Source organism: Lissotriton vulgaris, chromosome 1_1 (assembly GCF_964263255.1).
Source record: "Lissotriton vulgaris chromosome 1_1, aLisVul1.2, whole genome shotgun sequence".
Taxonomy (NCBI): Eukaryota; Metazoa; Chordata; class Amphibia; order Caudata; family Salamandridae; genus Lissotriton; species Lissotriton vulgaris.
This window is the reverse complement of record NC_141685.1, coordinates 1,688,762,283-1,688,780,601: the sequence shown is the minus strand read 5'-3', so window position 1 is coordinate 1,688,780,601 and position 18,319 is coordinate 1,688,762,283. Positions and strand designations below refer to the sequence as shown.

The 18,319-nt window shown below is 44.8% G+C and overlaps 1 protein-coding gene across 2 annotated transcripts in view; it reads left to right on the top strand.

Annotated features, from left to right (window-relative positions):
- MKLN1 (muskelin 1) overlaps nt 1–18,319 on the top strand; it is an 808,470-nt gene that overhangs the window by 314,581 nt on the left and 475,570 nt on the right. Inside the window, exons 7-8 of one of the 2 annotated variants that reach the window (XM_086918927.1) lie at nt 571–648; nt 13,164–13,229. In XM_086918927.1, the coding sequence (XP_086775053.1) occupies nt 571–648; nt 13,164–13,229 (144 nt within the window). Of the gene's footprint in view, nt 1–570; nt 649–13,157; nt 13,230–18,319 lie in introns of both variants that reach the window. The other variant, XM_086918926.1, reaches the window with a different exon arrangement.

The following is an 18,319-nucleotide window of genomic DNA, read 5'->3' as shown; positions in this document are numbered from 1 at the left end:
TGCATGCTAGTTCTTTTGCTATGAAATATGAACATGAAACACAACGTTCTAGTTCTCATCACTCTGGCCATCCTTTTTTCTCTCAGATCCTATGTCTTTTGATTCTTAGTTATATTTTTGAGCATTGTTGAAATCTTTGGGACAAAACAAACGGGAAAGATGGGCTGTAAAAGTAGGAAAGAGGAGTGTGAATTTTATCTGTTATATTCCCATTGATGAACTATCATGCATTTATTTCATTAGAGCCTTGCTTTGCCCATTGCAGGCGCTTATCACTTTGTTGATTTGTTTATTCATATCCTTTGGCCCAAAAAAGGGTGTGTTTGGTTCTCTGGTGTTCTTGCAAGCGAGCATCCAACTAATGTGCCTTTCTTTTTTATGTGCCTTTCTTTTTTTGCACTCTTCACCTGTTCTGCGCCTGGTTTCCTGATACAGAACTAGGTTGACAGTCTATCGTTAAGTAACCTTGATGATATAATAATGGTCCATAGATGTGATTATGATCCTTACTTGATTCAGATAGCCTACCCTGCTGATCTAGATTCTAAACAAATGTATTTATCTTTTTAGATGGCTTGTTCAACCAATATATCAGTCAGCAGGAGTACAAGCCTCGATGGAGCCAGATCATCCCTAAAAGCACGAAAGGTAAGCTCAGTGCATCCAAAGCATTCACTTTGCCTTAGTATATTTTACTGCAACCTCTGAAATTGTGATAGAAGGTTTGGTTTAATGGTTTTAAGAAGCAATAATAGTGCAGACTAAGGAGAGCAGCAGTTCTGGTTAAGAAGGGTTGTGTTTAGAATCGGGATCTGGGCCAGTTAAGTCTCTGTCTGCTTTGGTGTCACATTCTTGGGTTACAACGTCTAAAGCTTTCTTATAGATGTTCAGGTTACTGAAGAGCATTTCGCCGGTCTGCATGAAAGAGTTTATACCATAGAAGTACACTGGTATCACTTCTGACTGCTTACATGTAGTTCCACCTTCTTCTAACGTTGTTTACACACATTCTGTATATCTTGGAGGTGTTTCTTCGTAGGGACAAAGGTGCATCTTTCTCTTTCCTGAAAGTGGAGGACTGAAAATGCTCTGCTAAAACGTCATTTATTTTACATGTTACCACTCTTCAAATTCTAATGAAGCTGCATCTGTAACATGATGTGCATGTTTAGTAAAGTTGTGTGCTAGTGTGCCCAAAAGAACTGCTTGGAAGATTCTGATGTAAAGCACCCTACACATTGTGATTTGCACAACACTCTTTGATTAACATGTTATGTTATATTATGTTAACAGAAGCTTATAAAGCGCACAGTCACCAAAGGTTTCATGGCGCTGATACTGTGTAATTGCATTGCGTAGGGCTGTTAGAAGGCTTGCTTAAACAACCAAGTTTTCTTGGCCCTTCTGAAGCCCAGAAGGTTGTCACAGCTCCTGATTGTCAGTGGGAGAGAATTCCAAAGTTTGGGGGCAAGGAAGGTGAACCTACATCCTCCCTGCCGCTTGAGTTTGACGGCTGGGGTGGACAGTAGGTGTAAGTGGGCAGAACGTAAGTTGCGCCTAGGGACATGCTTTGTGACCATGTCATTGATGAACTTTGGGCTCTTACAATGCAGCGCCTTGAAGTCAAAACAACCCAATTTAAATGCCACCCGTTGCGCCACGGGCAGCCAATGGAGTGTTTGCAGACAAGGCCTGGCCGATTGCCATCTCGGCTGTTTGTAGATTAGTCTTGCTGCCTGATTCTGGACTATTTGAAGACGGTTAAGCAGGAACAGCGGCAAGCCAAAGTAGAGCGTGTTTGAAAAATCTAGGCGTGAGAGAACCAGCGCTAATACCGCCTGTACAAGGGCTAGGTGGGACAGCAGGTGAGCAAACTTCCTGATTTTTCGCAGTTGGAAGAGACTGGCAGATACCACTGAACCCACTTGTCCTCTAAGTGAGAGATCTGCATTTATAGTAACCCCTGAACTTTTCACAGAGGGGGCAGGGGTAGAGGGGGGGCAAATTCACTTGGCCAGAAGTGCGGCCCCCAACAGACATCGCTTTTCCCGGGCAACACAAGTTCTTTCTTGCCTGGGTTAAGCTTCAGATGGTTAAGGTCCATCCAAGGTTGGATATGGAGCATAGTGGTTCTGAATTCCGAGACGGAATTAGGGGAGTCTAGAGAAAAAACCAACTGGAGATCGTCCGCATAATTAAAGATGATGCCATTCCTGTCCTTTAATGAATGGATCACTGGCCTAAGGTAGAGATTGAACAACAAAGAGGAGAGGGTGTGGATACTTTGGGGACAGTAAAAGTGCCAAGGCATTCTGCTTGGGTTCTACCTGTGAGAAAGGACTTGATCCAGTTGTAAGCAGGACCTTGTATGCCTGCTTGTTCGACACGGTTCAGTAAGATGTTATGGTCGACCGTGTCGAATGCGGCCGACAGGGCCTGGAGCACCAGAGCCTGGGAAGCCCCCAGGTCAGCCTTAGCTGTCAGTGTATCAAATACCGCAAGGATTACTGATTCCGTTGAGTGCGCAGGCCGAAAGCCAGCTTGGTTTGGCTCCAAGTAGTCTGATTTTTCTATGAAGTTAGAGAGGCACCTGGCCACATGGGTCTCCATAATCTTGGCCAAGAAAGGGAGAAGAGAAATAGGGCCATAATTGGAGGGGTTCACAGGGTCAGCCCCAGGTTTTTTTAGCAGTGAGACTACTCTAGCATTTCTGAAGTCGCTAGGTACCTCCCCTGTACTGAGGGACTCATTCAGGAAAGGGAGAATACTATGAGGCAGTGCAGAAAAAACGTCCCTGAGGACCGGAGGTGGACAGCAGTCACTGGGAGGCTCGGATTTGACCCGGGTCAAGAGATCTAGTAACGTATTAGGACATATAGCTAGCAGGTGAATCAGACAAAATGGGTTACTGGAGATGTCATACAGTGATTCCCTGTTGGCATTAGGTGGAATACTCGCCTTGATGACGGCGATTTTGTCCAGAAAAAAGTTGTTTAGACAGTTACACAGTTCTTGGGTTGGGACCTGGGTAGGTAAAATTCTCTCATTGCTGCTCAGGTCGTTCACAATTTCAAACATTTCCTTAGATTTATTATGGGCATTCAGGATTCTTGCAGAAAAGTAGGCCGCTTTTGCTGTCAAGACAGTTTTTTTATAGTCATTACGAGCCAGCAGGTACTGCTGTCTATCTACGCTTGAATAGTGAAGCCTCCGTTTCCTCTCGGATTGACGGAGTATAAGTTTTTGATCTTTTAGTTCGCTGGTGAACCATTTGTGGGCGTCCGAATATCTAGCACGGGAAAATTTGGTAAGAGGAACGTGAGTGTCACTGGCCGACAGCTACCTGTCCGCAATGTCTTTTTCCATAACATTAACAGCGGGATTACAAATAGGTGTAGAGCTGGCTAAGGTGTTAATAAAACCAGTTTTATCAAGGGTTTGCCACTTTCTTGTCGTGCCTCCCGCCACTATGGGGATCTTAGTCCTGCAGCTAAAAGTAGCCGTGAATTCAATCATATGGGGGATCAGACCATACGCAGGAAGAGATAGAAGGTACTGACAGAATGAGGTTATGGGTCCAAATTTGATTCAGGGTATGTCCTTTTATGAGATTGGGAAGATAAGTGCTAGGACAAGTTTAGGTTGGAGAGCAGTTCGGAGAGTTCGGTCGCATGTGGTCCGCCAAGGACGTCATTAAACCAATAGTTCAAGTCACCAATAAGTAAGACCCTCGCATGGTTCATGACGAGGTTGGTCAATTGGCTTTGTAGTTTAGTCTGCCCTGTTCCCATGATGCACTGGGCCAGGGACAGACTGATTTGCATATAGCCAGGTTCTGAGCTGGGATGGTGCAGTGAGCTAAATAACGGTGATGGATCAAGCCCTGATCTTTGGACTGGGTAAGAGTGGTCTGCTTAATTCAGACACTCTGTTCATCACCACCCCCTTTTCTGAATCGTTTTTGGCCACTATAGGTGTGGCAGGGTATACTCAGACATGAGTCCCTTGCTCACTGCACCATCGGGATTCAAGCAAGCTGGGCCGACGACAGCTGAAATGCCAGAAACCGGTCCCCGGAAGCTTGTCTCCTTTCTGGTGAAGAATTGGCTTGGTAGTTTAATCTGCCCTGTTCCCATGATGCACTGGGCCAGGGACAGACTGATTTGCATATAGCCAGGTTCTGAGCTGGGATGGTGCAGTGAGCTAAATAACGGTGATGGATCAAGCCCTGATCTTTGGACTGGGTAAGAGTGGTCTGCTTAATTCAGACACTCTGTTCATCACCACCCCCTTTTCTGAATCGAGGTTGGCCATTTGTTCACTTAGAGAGAGTGGGAAGGAGGGCATGGGCTGGGGAGGGCGGTAAATAACCACCAACATGAGAGGCCCGATGTCAGTGCCTAGTGTGATGACCAGATTTTCAGCTTCTGGCAGTTCGAGGGAGGTCATAGTGGCAAACTTATGGTTTTTGTGTATGATGGCCGTGACCCCACCGCCCATCTTCCCTGAGGATCGATTGACAGTAAGGATATAGTAATCCGAGGAGAGTGCCACTAGAATATCTGGCGTAGAATCCTGGGTAAGCCAGGTTTCAGTGATCAGCAGGACATCCGGTTTTTCTGAAATTAGCAACAAGAAGATGTCCAACTGATATTTAACCAAGAAACGAGTGTTAAGGTAGAGAACGCGAAGGGTGGTCACGTTGTTTAAGGTGGGGCCAATGATGGAAGGAAGGGAGGGGCTGGAGAAGGTAGAGTAGAGTAGCCCACCTGCTCTTGCAACATTTCATTGGCAGTGGCATAGGGCAGTGGCATAAAGCAGTGACTTGGGCAAAGAGGCTTTATTAGCTTAATAAATCATCTCTAGGTTTTCACAATGCCACATTCACCTGGACAGTGAAAACACCCTTACCTGTTCCTCCATAGCTGAGGGAGCATTGGTGGCTTGAGAATCAGCAAAGACAAATCGTTGTTATTCATTGTTGAGATACAGAGACCACAGATGCAAGATACATTGCTGAACCTAGCACACCCTTTGGAAAAGAGCTATTTAGGCACGTGTTACCCGTGCACCTGATTGATGGCATAACCACACAGAAAAGATAATATCTGATTGAGACACATAGCCGCAGATTCCTTACCTTAGAATTTCCCATGCGTCAGACTAGATTCAGAAGATTTTTCCGTGAGCAGTACCCCTGGCCGCCGGTAGGTGTGTTCGATCGGCTCCACGTCATCATCGTCCGTGCTGGAATTGACGTCTGCGTCACCTACATATGCGGCACCTCTGCACACTGACTTCAGTTCTTTCCATGCCTGTTAGCGCTGATTCAAAGAAAGAACTATCCCTCTGTCGGTTTTTAACAAACATTTTTCAACGTTTTGTTGAGTTCTTTTTTGAAGAATTCTTCCTCTGGTTGTTTCAAGGATGTCTTCAAGGAGGACAGGGTTTAAATCGTGTGGAGCCTGTCTTCATGCCATGTTGGTTACAGACCCACACCTCGTGTGTCTGTGGTGTCTTGAGGGTGACCACGACTCTCAAGTTGTGCTCGGACTGCCAAGCCATGACACCGAAGGCTTTTTTTGTGAAGCGGTCCCTGAAGATGGTAGCGGCCTGACAGCCGAAGCCACATCACTCTACTCCTAGGAGATCTTGGTCCCACTTGAGGGAGGTCACTGGAGCCCTCCCGGAACCCCAAGTCGTCTTCTTTCAATTCCTAGTCATCAGGACATTCGGGGAAGAAGCATAAGACGTTGAAGCGTGCATCTACTTCTCCTCGTGCATCGGCTGGCGCGATGAAGGAGCATCAGAGTTCGAGGCACAGGATTCATTGCCAGGATGACTCCAAACCTTCCAGCTTTTTCGGGAGCCAGAGTAACTCCCTCTCAGGTAAACACATTTCATGAGGCCATACACTGCAAATTTGAGCGGCCCAATCTCTTTGGTCTTTGGCGCGCCTTCGGGCCGTGGGGGGCCAGAGAGAGCCCCATCTGGTTTGGTGCCGGCAACTTAGGCCTCACCTCCATTGGGCCCCCGTGGATCTGTTCATAGATCTAGAACGGCGACGATCGTTCTATAGTGACCTTTATCAATGCCAGACCTGATTCTCCCCGTGCAGTTGGCATCCACTTACGGCGCCAGCCCCTTTTATATCCACAAATCCGACACAAAGCAGAAGCAGAGTCGACTGAAGCCGATTCCGGCGCCGACTGGACCTAAGTGTCCTAGGTCGGTGCTTGAGTCCTATTCTGAATGGCTAGGCCTCGGGGAAGAATGGGAGGGGACACTGGACCCTTTAGAATACCAGTTAGACGTCCAGGAAGGTATGGACTGGTGTGAGGAACTCTGTGATGCCAGTGGTTTGGGCACATTCCCAGATACTGGTATGCTTTCTCCCCCTTCTGTGGCTACGGAGGAGGGGGCATCATCTTCTATAGTGGTGAAGAGGGCAGCTGAGGTTCTGGATCTTGAGTTACCCTGTGACTAACATCTTGACGGAAGTGCTACTACCAGAAGCTTCTACTTCCAAACCACTGCTCCCTTTTAATGAAGTACTAACAGAAGTCCTACTGGGAACCTGGTCCAAGCCCAGCACATGGGTTTCTGTGAATAGGACAATTGCTTGCTTCTACTGTCCCACATCTGGAGACGCCAACTTCCTCATCCAACACCACCCCTCAGAGGTTGGTGGTCCAAGCTTCTACATCACGTAGGGCTTTCCCTGTCTCACACCCGGACAGGGAATCTAAGAGATTAGATCGCTTGAGAAAGAGGTTTTCTTCCACCAGCCTTGCACTGCGGTCATATTGGGCTGCTACTCCCACATTCTATGGGACATGGTTGCACAAGTGCTACCACAGGTCCTGGTGGCGGCCCTGGCCATTCTCTCCCAAGCGTTTAAGAACGGTTAAGAATGCAGCTAAGTTCACCATTGGGTGTGGTTTGGACACAGCCAACTCACTTGGCAGAGCGGTTTAGTCGACGGTGACACTTGGACCAGCTCAGCAAGATCTTGAGCGTCCAGTTGGTAGCAGAAAGAGCAGTCATTTCCACCACTGGCAGTCCATAACATCAGACAGATGTGTTTACAGATTATTTGGCAGGTCTACGCCCTTCCCTTCATATTCTCCCCTCCCCCTCTTGCCTCCATCTCATGACCGGCTGATGAAGGATCATTTGACCTTGCCCTGCAAGGATGTCACAGCTCTCTTGGCCAAGGGAGGCATAGAGAGGTTCTGTTGTCAGAAGTAGGGAGTGGGTGAAATCCCCTCTACTTTCTGATCCCCCAAAATAACAAAGGTCTTCGCCTTATCTTGGATCTGAGAACTCTCAACCTATTCCTCAAAAAAGAGAACTTCAAGATGCTCACATTAGCTCAGGTTTTTTCTGCCCTGGACCTAGGAGTCTGAATGGTAGTGTTGGGCTTGCAGGATGCCTATTTTCACATCCCCGTCCGTCCCACCCTTGAGCGTTACCTGTGGTTCACGGTGAGCCACAAGCACTTTTAATTCATTGTGCTCCCTTTTAGCCTTACCAGTGCCCCTCGCGTATTCGCCAAGGTGATGGTGGCAGCTCATTTGCAGAGATCAGGGATGCCAGCCTTCCCCAATCTCGACGTCTGACTTTTGAAGGCGGGCTCCTCCCAGTTTGTCATCTCTCATCTCCAGACTATAGCAAACATCCTGCGTACGCTGTGGTTCGCCAAAGTCACACCTGACTCCTTCTCTGACTCTCCCTTTCATCTGAGCTGTTCTGGACACAGTGCAGTTTCAGGCTTATCCTCCTGAGCAACGATTCCGAGATATTAAGGCTATGATAACAATGTTTCAGGCTCTATCTTGGATTTCCACGAGAATGACTCTGAGGCTGCACGCTAATGGTCTCCTGCATCCTGCTGGTGACACATTCCAGATGGCATATTAGGGCTCTGCAGAGGGACCTGAAGTTCCAGTGGGCCCAGCACCAGGGAAATCTCTCCGACATGGTCCGGATGTCAGAGGGAACTGCAAAAGACCTGCAGTGGTGGCTAACAAACTGCAATTGGGTCAGAGGTAGAACCCTCTTCATTCTCAAACGGGAACTCACAGTAGTGACAGATGAGTCCCTTCTGGGATTGGGCGGCCATTTGGGAGAGACGGAGATTAGAAGTCTTTGGTCACCGGTGGAATCCGGTCTCCACATAAACATTCTTGAGCTCCAAGCAACCCGACTGGCATTGAAAGCCTTTCTACCCTCTATCAGGGGAAAGCTGGTGCAGGTGTTCACAGACAACACCAATGCCATGCGGTACTGTAACAAGCAGGGCGAGTGGGGTCGGGGACCCTTTTGTCAATAGGCCCTGCATCTCTGTAAATGGCTAGAAAAGCAGGACATTTCCTTGGTGGTTCAACACCTAGCTGATTTCCTGAACATCAGAGCAAAGGAACTCAGCCATCAAATTCCTAGCGGATCAGAAATGGTGTCTCCATTCGTAGATGGCCACAAAGAAGGGGGACCCCACATCAATTATAGGCAGGTAGACGGGGAAAATGACATATCAAATAGAGGGACGATAACCTGCCCAATATATTCAAGAAAAAAGGGCTTTAAAATAGTCCACATATTTTATTGCTAACCTTAAACCACATCATTGATTCCTGAAAGCATATTTGAAAAGATATAAAAAATATTTTTTATTTTATAAAGCATTATTCTTCATTGCATGAATATAATTTGAAAAATTAATTACATATAGTTCATAACTGTTAAATATAAAGAAATACAAAAAACAATTGCATTCTTCACCAAGGGCCACACATCATACAACACTCTCATACCAACATGCATACAGCTCTAATCAAACAAATCCCATAAATTCATATATCGCTCCACAAAGATGTTATATTCAGCGATCAGTCGGGAACAGTTGGAATAATTTCCCGAACCATTCAGGTGGTTTTCAGATGGTAAGCAACGCCAACACGCGTTTCGATGTGGGGCCCCAGCCGGGGCTACACCTTCATCAGGGCAGAAATGTGGAGAGAGGGGGGGCCTCAGGGGAGAGCAACGTCTGAAAAAAAGGATTTATACAGTTTAAAATTCAAGAACTATCAAACATGTGGTTTCAAGGATGGCTAGGTTGAGAATTCGATATGATTAATCAAAAGGAGACTAGCTCATCTATTACGAAATTACCAAAAGTAAAGGACTCAAGTATGTTTCGTCAGGGGGTGGGAACACCTGGTAAGTGTGTTCATGAAGCCCTCACCCACCAACCTAGTTGGTGGCATGCTTCATCATCGGGCCCACCCAGTGACACCTAGCGTGTCCCGGGTGTGCTTCGACGCCTGATTACAGCGGAGCAGGTATGTTGCTAAGTGTGCAGTGAGGAGTGTCAGGATAGTGATGTTAAAACGGCTCGGCGGGGGTCCCAGTACCCAAGGGTAAATTAAACTTTAATACCTGGGCCTCCGTCAGCGGTTAAAAATAAGGCTATTGGATGTTGGAGACAAGTTACGACCTCTCACATCCAGTGGTGGGTCGACATGTTTCAGCCAGTGCCTTTTGAATATGCTGGCTTTCTTCAGGTTGAGAATTCAACATTAAAAAGAGAGACTACCAATGATTCACAAAAATAGGGCCAAGAAGAAAATGGATATACATGGAGAGAAAGCAGTCAGATCAGTGTGGGGATGCTTGGAGCGAGTTTAAAACAAATGGATACACCGGGAATAATTAGATACACCCGCAACCTGAGGGAAGCCAACTTTATGAGTGCAAAAAATCACCCCCCAACACCAAGAATCACATATATGGCGAACGGAAGAAAGGGGCATTGGTGCCAGACAGATACCTTTCTTAAAATACGGCGGGGCTCTAGAGGAGGTGCCAAAAGATACGGGGTCGTCTAGGTTTAGACAAACACAGCCACAGAGGAGGGGCGTGGGTCACAACTGTAAGGGAACCAGACATCCTTTATTCCTCAATCTAGAATATAGCTAGTAATCTAAGATGCCGCATACATTTGGAAGACTCATACCATGTTAGGCTCCACGAGGTAATTCTTTAATAAGTTCCATCCCTTCCTTTCAGCAGTCTGTAAAATCCGCAGAGGGGGCAGGGTGAGCAGACTTGCCTCTCACGAAGAATAGAAGCTTCTGTCCTATCAATGCGAAGTACAGAAAGGATTTTGTAGACTTATGCAGGGGTTCACAAGGATATCAAGCCGCACATATAGAAAGGGATCGACGAGGAAGGGGGGGCGCGGGGGAGGAGGGAAAGGGGAGGCCTGTAGGATACTGGAGATTTGGCAATAATATCAAATATTGGGATGGACAAGTGCAGGATGGTAAAGTGGGCGACAGGATCGATCGATAATAAGGACATAAGAGTGAACTGTAAATCCCGCCTCTGTTCAGTTAGATACGGGCGGGTGCGGTGATTAACTTGACATAAATGCTGCGGGGGACAGTACTGTTAAATCCCCGAGACAAACTTATCATGGCCCCTGAAGATACACATGCGGGGATTGCGGCGCAAGCGTTACGGGAAGGAAAGCCGATTCGGAGGTTCAAGGACTCGGTGCTTACCGGCTTAGGATCCAGGAGTTTTCCCGCCCTTACGCCCAGCGTGGCTCGCGAAGGGTGCGCAACGGTATCTCCAGTGTAGACCGAAGATGATAAACGGCCGTCTCGAAAGTCCGCGTTTTTTAAGAGGCCGCCGGACGCGGTAGGCTCACGGAGCAAGATCTCGAATCCCGCAAGAAACGAAATCAGCTGCAGTCATCTATGACAGACTACAGTTCTCAGTGGGTGTTTTGGCCATCTTTAGATATATCGGGAATGCCTCGAATAACAGGGGAATATCTCGAGGGGGATGCAGAAGCCTAAGTAAGGCATCGCCTAAAATGAGCCAGGGAAAAGAAGGGGAAGAATTGGAGAAGAGTTATAAAGATGAAATACACTAGAATAAAATAAAATATACAAAAACTGGTTTTAACGAAGCTCATATGAACATGTGCAACAAATGCACATGAGGGATAAAGGAGAAGGGGGAACATCAGAGAAGGAACAGTTACACAGAAAGAGGGACAGTTTTATATCAGGGCATTAGCCCACGGGCAATCCTCATTGAGGCCCCTTTTCACACTTTTCAGGTAATATATCCAGAATACCTCTCTTTTTTTCCGGATGGAGCTGGGGTCGGATCCAGGACAGACTAGAATCTTCTCAAGGACAGACCACCTAAGGTCTGTCTCTGAATGGTCCTTCGATATCCAATGCCCCACAATGGTTGCACTCGCTTTGCCCGTTCTGATATTTGATTTGTGCTCTCCTATTCTGATGCGGATCTCCCGTCCGGTTTCACCTACATATGGGAGATTGCAGGGACATATGATAATATAGATCAGATTAGAAGTACGACAATTGGTCATTCTGGTCAAGGAGATGGTGCGTTCAGGAGTAATGATGGCAGTCCCTGTTGTGGCATTGGGACACGCTTGACAATTACCGCATCAACTGGTGCCTAAGATGGAACTATGCACCAGTTCTGGTTGCGTGAGTTCAGGTAGTCTGCCTCTCACTAGATGGTTCGCAAGATTTTTATTCCTCCTGAACGCGAAAATGGGTTTGGGTAAGTGGTCCTGGTCTGAGTCTAGGTTGAGGAGGTGCCAGCTGGAATTAATGGCTTGTCGTAGCTTGTTGTTCAGATTGGAATGTTTGGTGATCCAGACAATCTTCTCCATGGGATCTTTGTTTCTCTGCTCGAACATGGCCTCCCGGTTACAGTATCTGGCGTGTTTGAAGGAATCCTTAACAAGTCTGAACGGATAACCACGTTGTAACAACTTCTCCTTCAAGATATCACCTTGGAGGAGGAAATCCAGAATATCCGTACAATTTCTCCGGATGTGGAGAAATTGACTGAAGGGAATACTGTCCCTTTGACAGCGTGGATTGAAACTGCTGTATTGGAGGAGGGTGTTTTCGAGCGGTGGGCTTTGTGAAAAGCGAGACATTGATCATATTGTTCTGATGTTCCACCCAGATGTCTAGAAATTCGATCCTCTCGCAGCTGGAATGAGAGGTGAATTTAAGGTGGAGATCTGCTGCATTTAGCCATATGATGTACTCGGTCAGAGAATCCTGGTCCCCCTTCCATATAAAAAAGATGTTGTCAATGAACCGGGAAGAAAGGGGCCATTTCGTGTGGGACTGAAGTGTGTTGGCTAGGCTATAAACTGCAACAAGGGCAGCCATTCCTCACTCTAGAATACCAGCAAAAAGTAAGTAGGAGGTGGACTGTGAGAAAGATATCCCAGATCAAGAAGAGAGGAAGGCATTGTTGTGACATGATGACATGACAATGGACACTGGATGCATGCTCAGTGGGAATAGACACTGTCCAGCAAGTTTAAGATTCGACAGTTGGCATTGACATAAGACAATAGTCTTATAGCTGTTACTGGTAAGAATTTGGTGTACCTTTTGGACACCAGACCACCATAAGAAAATGTGCGACATGCGTTAGAACTTAATGGTAACACAAGAAACATTTAAGGAGTACAAAACATAGTTTTTTATTCTGAAATAAAAAATGAATTGTGCACGTTATGTATGCATTGAAAACAATATGGTGAATTACATGACGGTATGTAAAGTATCCATCATGTAATGTCACAAGTGTCAACTGTTTTTAAAACTGTTAATAACATTTTAAAATAAATTTAAAAAATGCAAACTAACGATACATGTTGAAAAATATATCAATGCAGGAACGGAATGAGAAGAAAACGATAAAAAAAGACTATTGGCTTTTGTTTTACATTGTAGAGAGAATATTAAAGCTGTACTCTGATCGTAATACAGATATTAATTTCGGGCTTCACAGAAGAACTAGGCAAACACTAACTTTGCTTTATCTCTCTGAAATAGTTACACAGAAATACTATTGCTATTTGTTTCTTACCATATTGCTTTTTGTTTCTTACCATGTTACTAGCTCTAAATAAAACACTGCAACATTTGCATAGTCTGTCAAGCATGTCGGACTCTGTTTCATCTCCGGCCACAGTTTTTATCTGCGCCATTGCAGGCTTTCGATTATTTTAATTTTTTTCTGCGTTCTACCGATTGAGCCACTTCAGTGCATTTTTTTAGTTTGTTTTCACTTTTGAGCACTAGGTGATGGAGAAGATAGCAGACCGGGGATGAGAGGTGGACATCAGATGGTCATAGATGTCGAGTCTGGTAAGCATTAATTGCTTCTCTAACAACAAATTGAATTGCAACAAGCCCACTACATTGAAGTAAAACACTCCGTATTTCCCTTTTTTCCCTTTTTCTGAAAAGCATTTCAAATGTCCTCTATTTTAACGGCATCTGTGACATGGTATGCATGTTTATTAATTTGTATGCTACAAATATGCCAAAATTCTCTTTGACTGCAGCACCAAATCACCAAACCTTAATGGGCCAGATTAAATGTAGCAGAGTTTACAGGTTGATTGGCTCTATCCTTAAGATCCAATCCCCTCCCCTCCCCTGCATGCGTTTTAAGTATCTGAAATATAACCCGCAGATCTTAAAAGGCTTGATATCTCCGAAATTATGTGAGATTTCCTTGTTTTTGTGCATTACTTATTACTAACTTTTCTTGTTTAACTTTTGTCTGTCTTTACCTCCCTCTGCCACCTTATTCCAGTTATTACATAAAGATTGTAATGTATGTTGATGCCCTTTTGTTTAAGAAAAGCGCCCCCTAAAGAGCTAAACTCATACGGTTTGGGAGTGAGGGGGAAATAAACCAAAACCAATTAGCGACCTCCCATGTGACCTAAATTGCTTTAATGCTTGCTACTATATAGCATAGAAGCGGGTCATTAGCTCATGATTTCTCCACACATCAATTTAATTTTTATAAAAATACTTTTATTTATTTTTTATTTCATTATTCACTTCTAAAAAAAACAGTCTAGTAACAATTCTGATTCGCATTGTCATAGTTTCTTTCAACAATGTTGTTTCCTGACCATGTATCCTCAAATTTCAATAATACATTTTTTAAGTAAATACAATGATCTCAATCTATGTAAACAGAAAACATTCATGATGAAGACACAAATTCTTTAGATCTTTTTCTCCTAAGAAACAAATATCAATAAGTACTATCCTCACATTTATACCTCCGTCACATAATCATCACTCGTATCACTGACTCATACTACACACATTCATCCTTCCCAGTCCAGCATCACAAGCACAGATGAGCAAAAATTTGTGTTTAGGGTAGGGTAAAACCAATAACTTTTAAATGCTATGCTGATATCTGGGACATCCTACGCTCAGGCCAACGTACATTTCAATGGATTTAGAGCATTATCTCCATCTTCATCAGGACCTATCAGTTCTTTTGTTATTTCTTTTTTCTCTTAGAGGTAAACCATGGGGAATCTGTTACTTCCAGCTGTAACGTCAGTACACTCCAGCCGGAGTGTAAGTAACCCCTGTGCCTTGAGCGGTCATTCAGGGTATCTGCTGTCGAAAACTAATTTTATCTAATTCAAATATCTGGGCGCCTCCTGCTCATGTTCCTTTTTTGAAAAAAAATCCGATATAGTACGCACATGGGGTAAACTTTGCTCATTCCAATACAGGGGCTAGCGTCGTTCACTCTATATTTTGTTTCCTTTTGTCTGATTTTTATTTTAAAAAGATGGCTTTTCTGATCATTTGGATGGGTATTGTCAACCCCACAAATCACTTTTAGCGTATATTCCTTTATTCAGATGCACTGGAACGGTGCTCGTGCAGAATGGCATTCTCTGTGGCTCCCAGGCCTTTTGTGACAGGGTGTCCCTTAAGTACTGCCGGTAATGTGGAACAACCAGAATTGATACCACAATTGTAGTTCTAGTTTGCCTGCTGAGTTGCCATGGTCACACCTGCTTCATCTTTTAGGTCTGAGTTTTTAAAAGCACAGCTCTCAAATAGGCATATTTCTAACAATATACATAATGTGTGATTGGGTCTTAACTTTTCACCCATTGGCTTCTTACTCCATCCTCTTTCAGCCATTAGCTCAACATCTTGACAGGGACATCTTTCTAGCTCAGCCTAGTGTAGTATCCGTATCTTAGCAAATGCTGTTTGGATCTTTCCTTCCACCTCCACTCCCATTGAACTACAGCTATATCTCTGTTAGCTCCATTTGGCTCCCTTGTAAGTGACTAATTCATGGGTGCTAATGGTGCATGCTTTAGCTCATTAAACCCAGCTTTATTGTATTTGCCAATGCTTGTTCTTTATGTCTTCATAATTGAAATGTGGGTGTTAGAGTACTGCATTGAGTCTTGCTATTTCACTACCCATATTTCAGCCTACATGAGAATGGTAGGCTCTATTAGTTAAGGATAGTTTCAGGCTTCCACTAGGTTGCAAATTCACCTACTTTCACTTGGATCTGAAGATAATTTACTGAAGAGGTAGAAAACTATTTTGTCTGCATTAGTCTTTGTCTTCAGCAAAGGGTTTGACTGTAGCTCTAGGTTTCTTTTTGTCTCTTCTTTGCATTCATTTCCCACTGATGAGCAATTTGATTTTGTTTTATTTTGTAGTCCTCCGGTGTTGCTCACTCCACTGATTTAGGCATACTCCTCATTTTTTGTTAAGTGTAGATCCAGAGGAAAAAACATACTTTGGAGTTTATTGCATTGCCTAGGTGGTTATAAGAACATCCCTCCTCCTTGGCGACAGACTCTTTCTTCGAGCCTACATCTGCAGTTCTCCAGTATTGAATCTTTCATACATTCGCATGCTTGAATCTTCCCTCTCATCATGGTGAGAGCCCCACAGTATTTAAAACAAGCATTCTTATTTAAATACATTAAAAGACATTGAGAAAGCAATTGACATTGTTAACCCATTTCCATTGTTTTAATTGACCAAACTTCAGCCAATCATAGTAAATCCCAGGACCACTCTTCCTCTGCAAAGCCACCGTACCTCAGATTGTTACCCGCATGTTGTGTGTAAGGAGGTCTCCCTGAGCTCTGCTCAATTTATTACAGTTAAAAGCTTATGGCCCTGCCTTCTCTTCTCAAGGAAGAAAATATTAATCAGATATACTCTCAGGCAATGTATGTTCAATATTTTCTCAAATATGTCTGAACGATCCAAAAAAATACTTTTCAGGACATGCAAGTCCTGTGGCAAAACTAGATTTTTTTCTGAAGATCCTCACAAAGAGTGTCTATACTCTCTCCATCCCAACCATGGACCAAAGGATTGTAAGTACTGCAGAACATTTCCTGCCATGACACTTAAGAACGGAGAACCCATGCTTCTTCTATGGCTTCAGAGGAAAAAGTCCAGATCACTGTCTGGTTTTGATGAGAAGGAAAGTCCAAAACCCTCCCCACCTAAGTAAAAGCGCAAAAATGAGGGCTCTACCTCATATGCAAAGGATTCAAAGACACTGCTGAAAAATCATCTGCTGAATAAGCCTCCTAAGACTCCTCTGGTCAGTCTCAGAAAAGGGCTTCTGTTTCTTCTGTTCCAGTTACACCACAGATGGATTAGTCGTCAATGAAAATCAGACCATCGACGGCGGTACCAGCGTCACCATACCTCGTCAAGAACGGCAACAACTTTGTCGTCGACAGCTTTGACGACAGCTCTGTTGACAGCATCAATTAGGGTTTTCAAATCCCCGTTGACTATGTTAGTGGTAACAGCTGTTTTTATCCAGAAGAGGATCTTTCCACCTTTGACTGCATTGTCGATGAGCCTGTCGACGAGGCAGAAAAAGATGACCATCTTGAAAGAAGGTGCATGAGTACAATTGAGACCAGACATCCCCTCTCCAAGTAGGATCTCCCCTCTGCCTCCGGCTCACCTACTAGACACAGAGTCTGGTGATGAAGGACTTTTCGGCCCGGCTTATAGCCTTTCTCAGCTGAGGGTATAATGTTAATCCTCAGAAGATGACGAAGATATTGACAGGGACACTTCTACTTACCTAGAAGAGAATTTGTCATTGACTACTCACCAGCCACTCATGTCCAACAGATATGATACTTTCCAGGAGCACTATTCCTATGATGCCCATTTCCTTGGTCACTGATCTAAGGCCCATGACCAATGACTATTGTAAGTGCTTCCATGAGTCAATGGTGCGCATAGGAGATTGGGAAGAGGTTTCTCTGGCCCAAGCAGATGCGCAGGAGGTGATGCCTCTACCTAAAGGTCATGCTCCTATGCGCACACTGGAGTCCAGGTTAGTGCTTCCTCCCATTACCATCAGAAACAAATAAATTGAGAGTGATCCAGACGACCAACTTGAAGAGGGTTAACTTCTTCAAGATCAAGGAACAGCGGGTCAGGAATGGGAAGCTTATGCTACTCCATCTCCACCAGCGCCTTCTCCAGCAAGTTCCCCTCCTGAGAACATCGGAGGGTTTCATGAACTACTGGAGCAAGCATCAAAGAGGTGATCAATCTGCCTTTCCAGGTAAAGCAAACAGATTGTTTTCTGTATGACTTTAAAGACTCTAAAGACTCTGCAAGAAAGTCAGGCAGATCGATACCCATTGTCAGCTACATATAGGAAGAAGGCCTGAAGTTCATGAAAAATCCACCTTTGGTCGCTGCTGTAGTCCCACGTATGGACAAAAAGTACAAAGCACCAGCAACGTCACCAGCCTGCTTGTTAAGACATGCATGTCCAGATTCGGCAATATTGCAGGGTGCACAGAGGCGCTCCAGGAATCCATCTGCCCCTTGTTCGGCGCCTTCAGACAAAGAAGTAAAGAACTTGACAATTTTGGCAAGCGTTTGTCAGTTATGGCAGCCACTTCCATCAGTGCCTCAGATGCTTTAGATATTATGGGTTGTTACGACCAACAAATGTGGTCCAACCTCACTCCTCTTTTGGTTCATCTCCCAGAAGATAAGAGAAAGCAGGCAAGAGAAATCTTGCAAGAGGGTGCTAAAGCGTCTTCTGAGATTGACATAGCCATGGACATCTCATCCATTGCATTTCCTGCAGATGGCGGAAGCTGCAGTTCTTCGCCGTCAGGGTTGGTTGAAGGCCACCTCGATCTGCCCTCAGGTTATAGCCAAAATATTGGACATGCCCTTTGATAAGGAAAATTTATTTGGCAAACATGTGGCTGACCCTCTTCAGACCATCAAAGCCAGACATGGAAACGCTGCGCTCCATTGCATCACTGCAACAGAAGCTTTTTCAGCCTTTTCGTGGAGGAAGAGCCAGAGGGCATTATGTTCAAAGACCTACATAATAATCTTACTGATAAAGCCATATTTATTTAAGAAGTTTT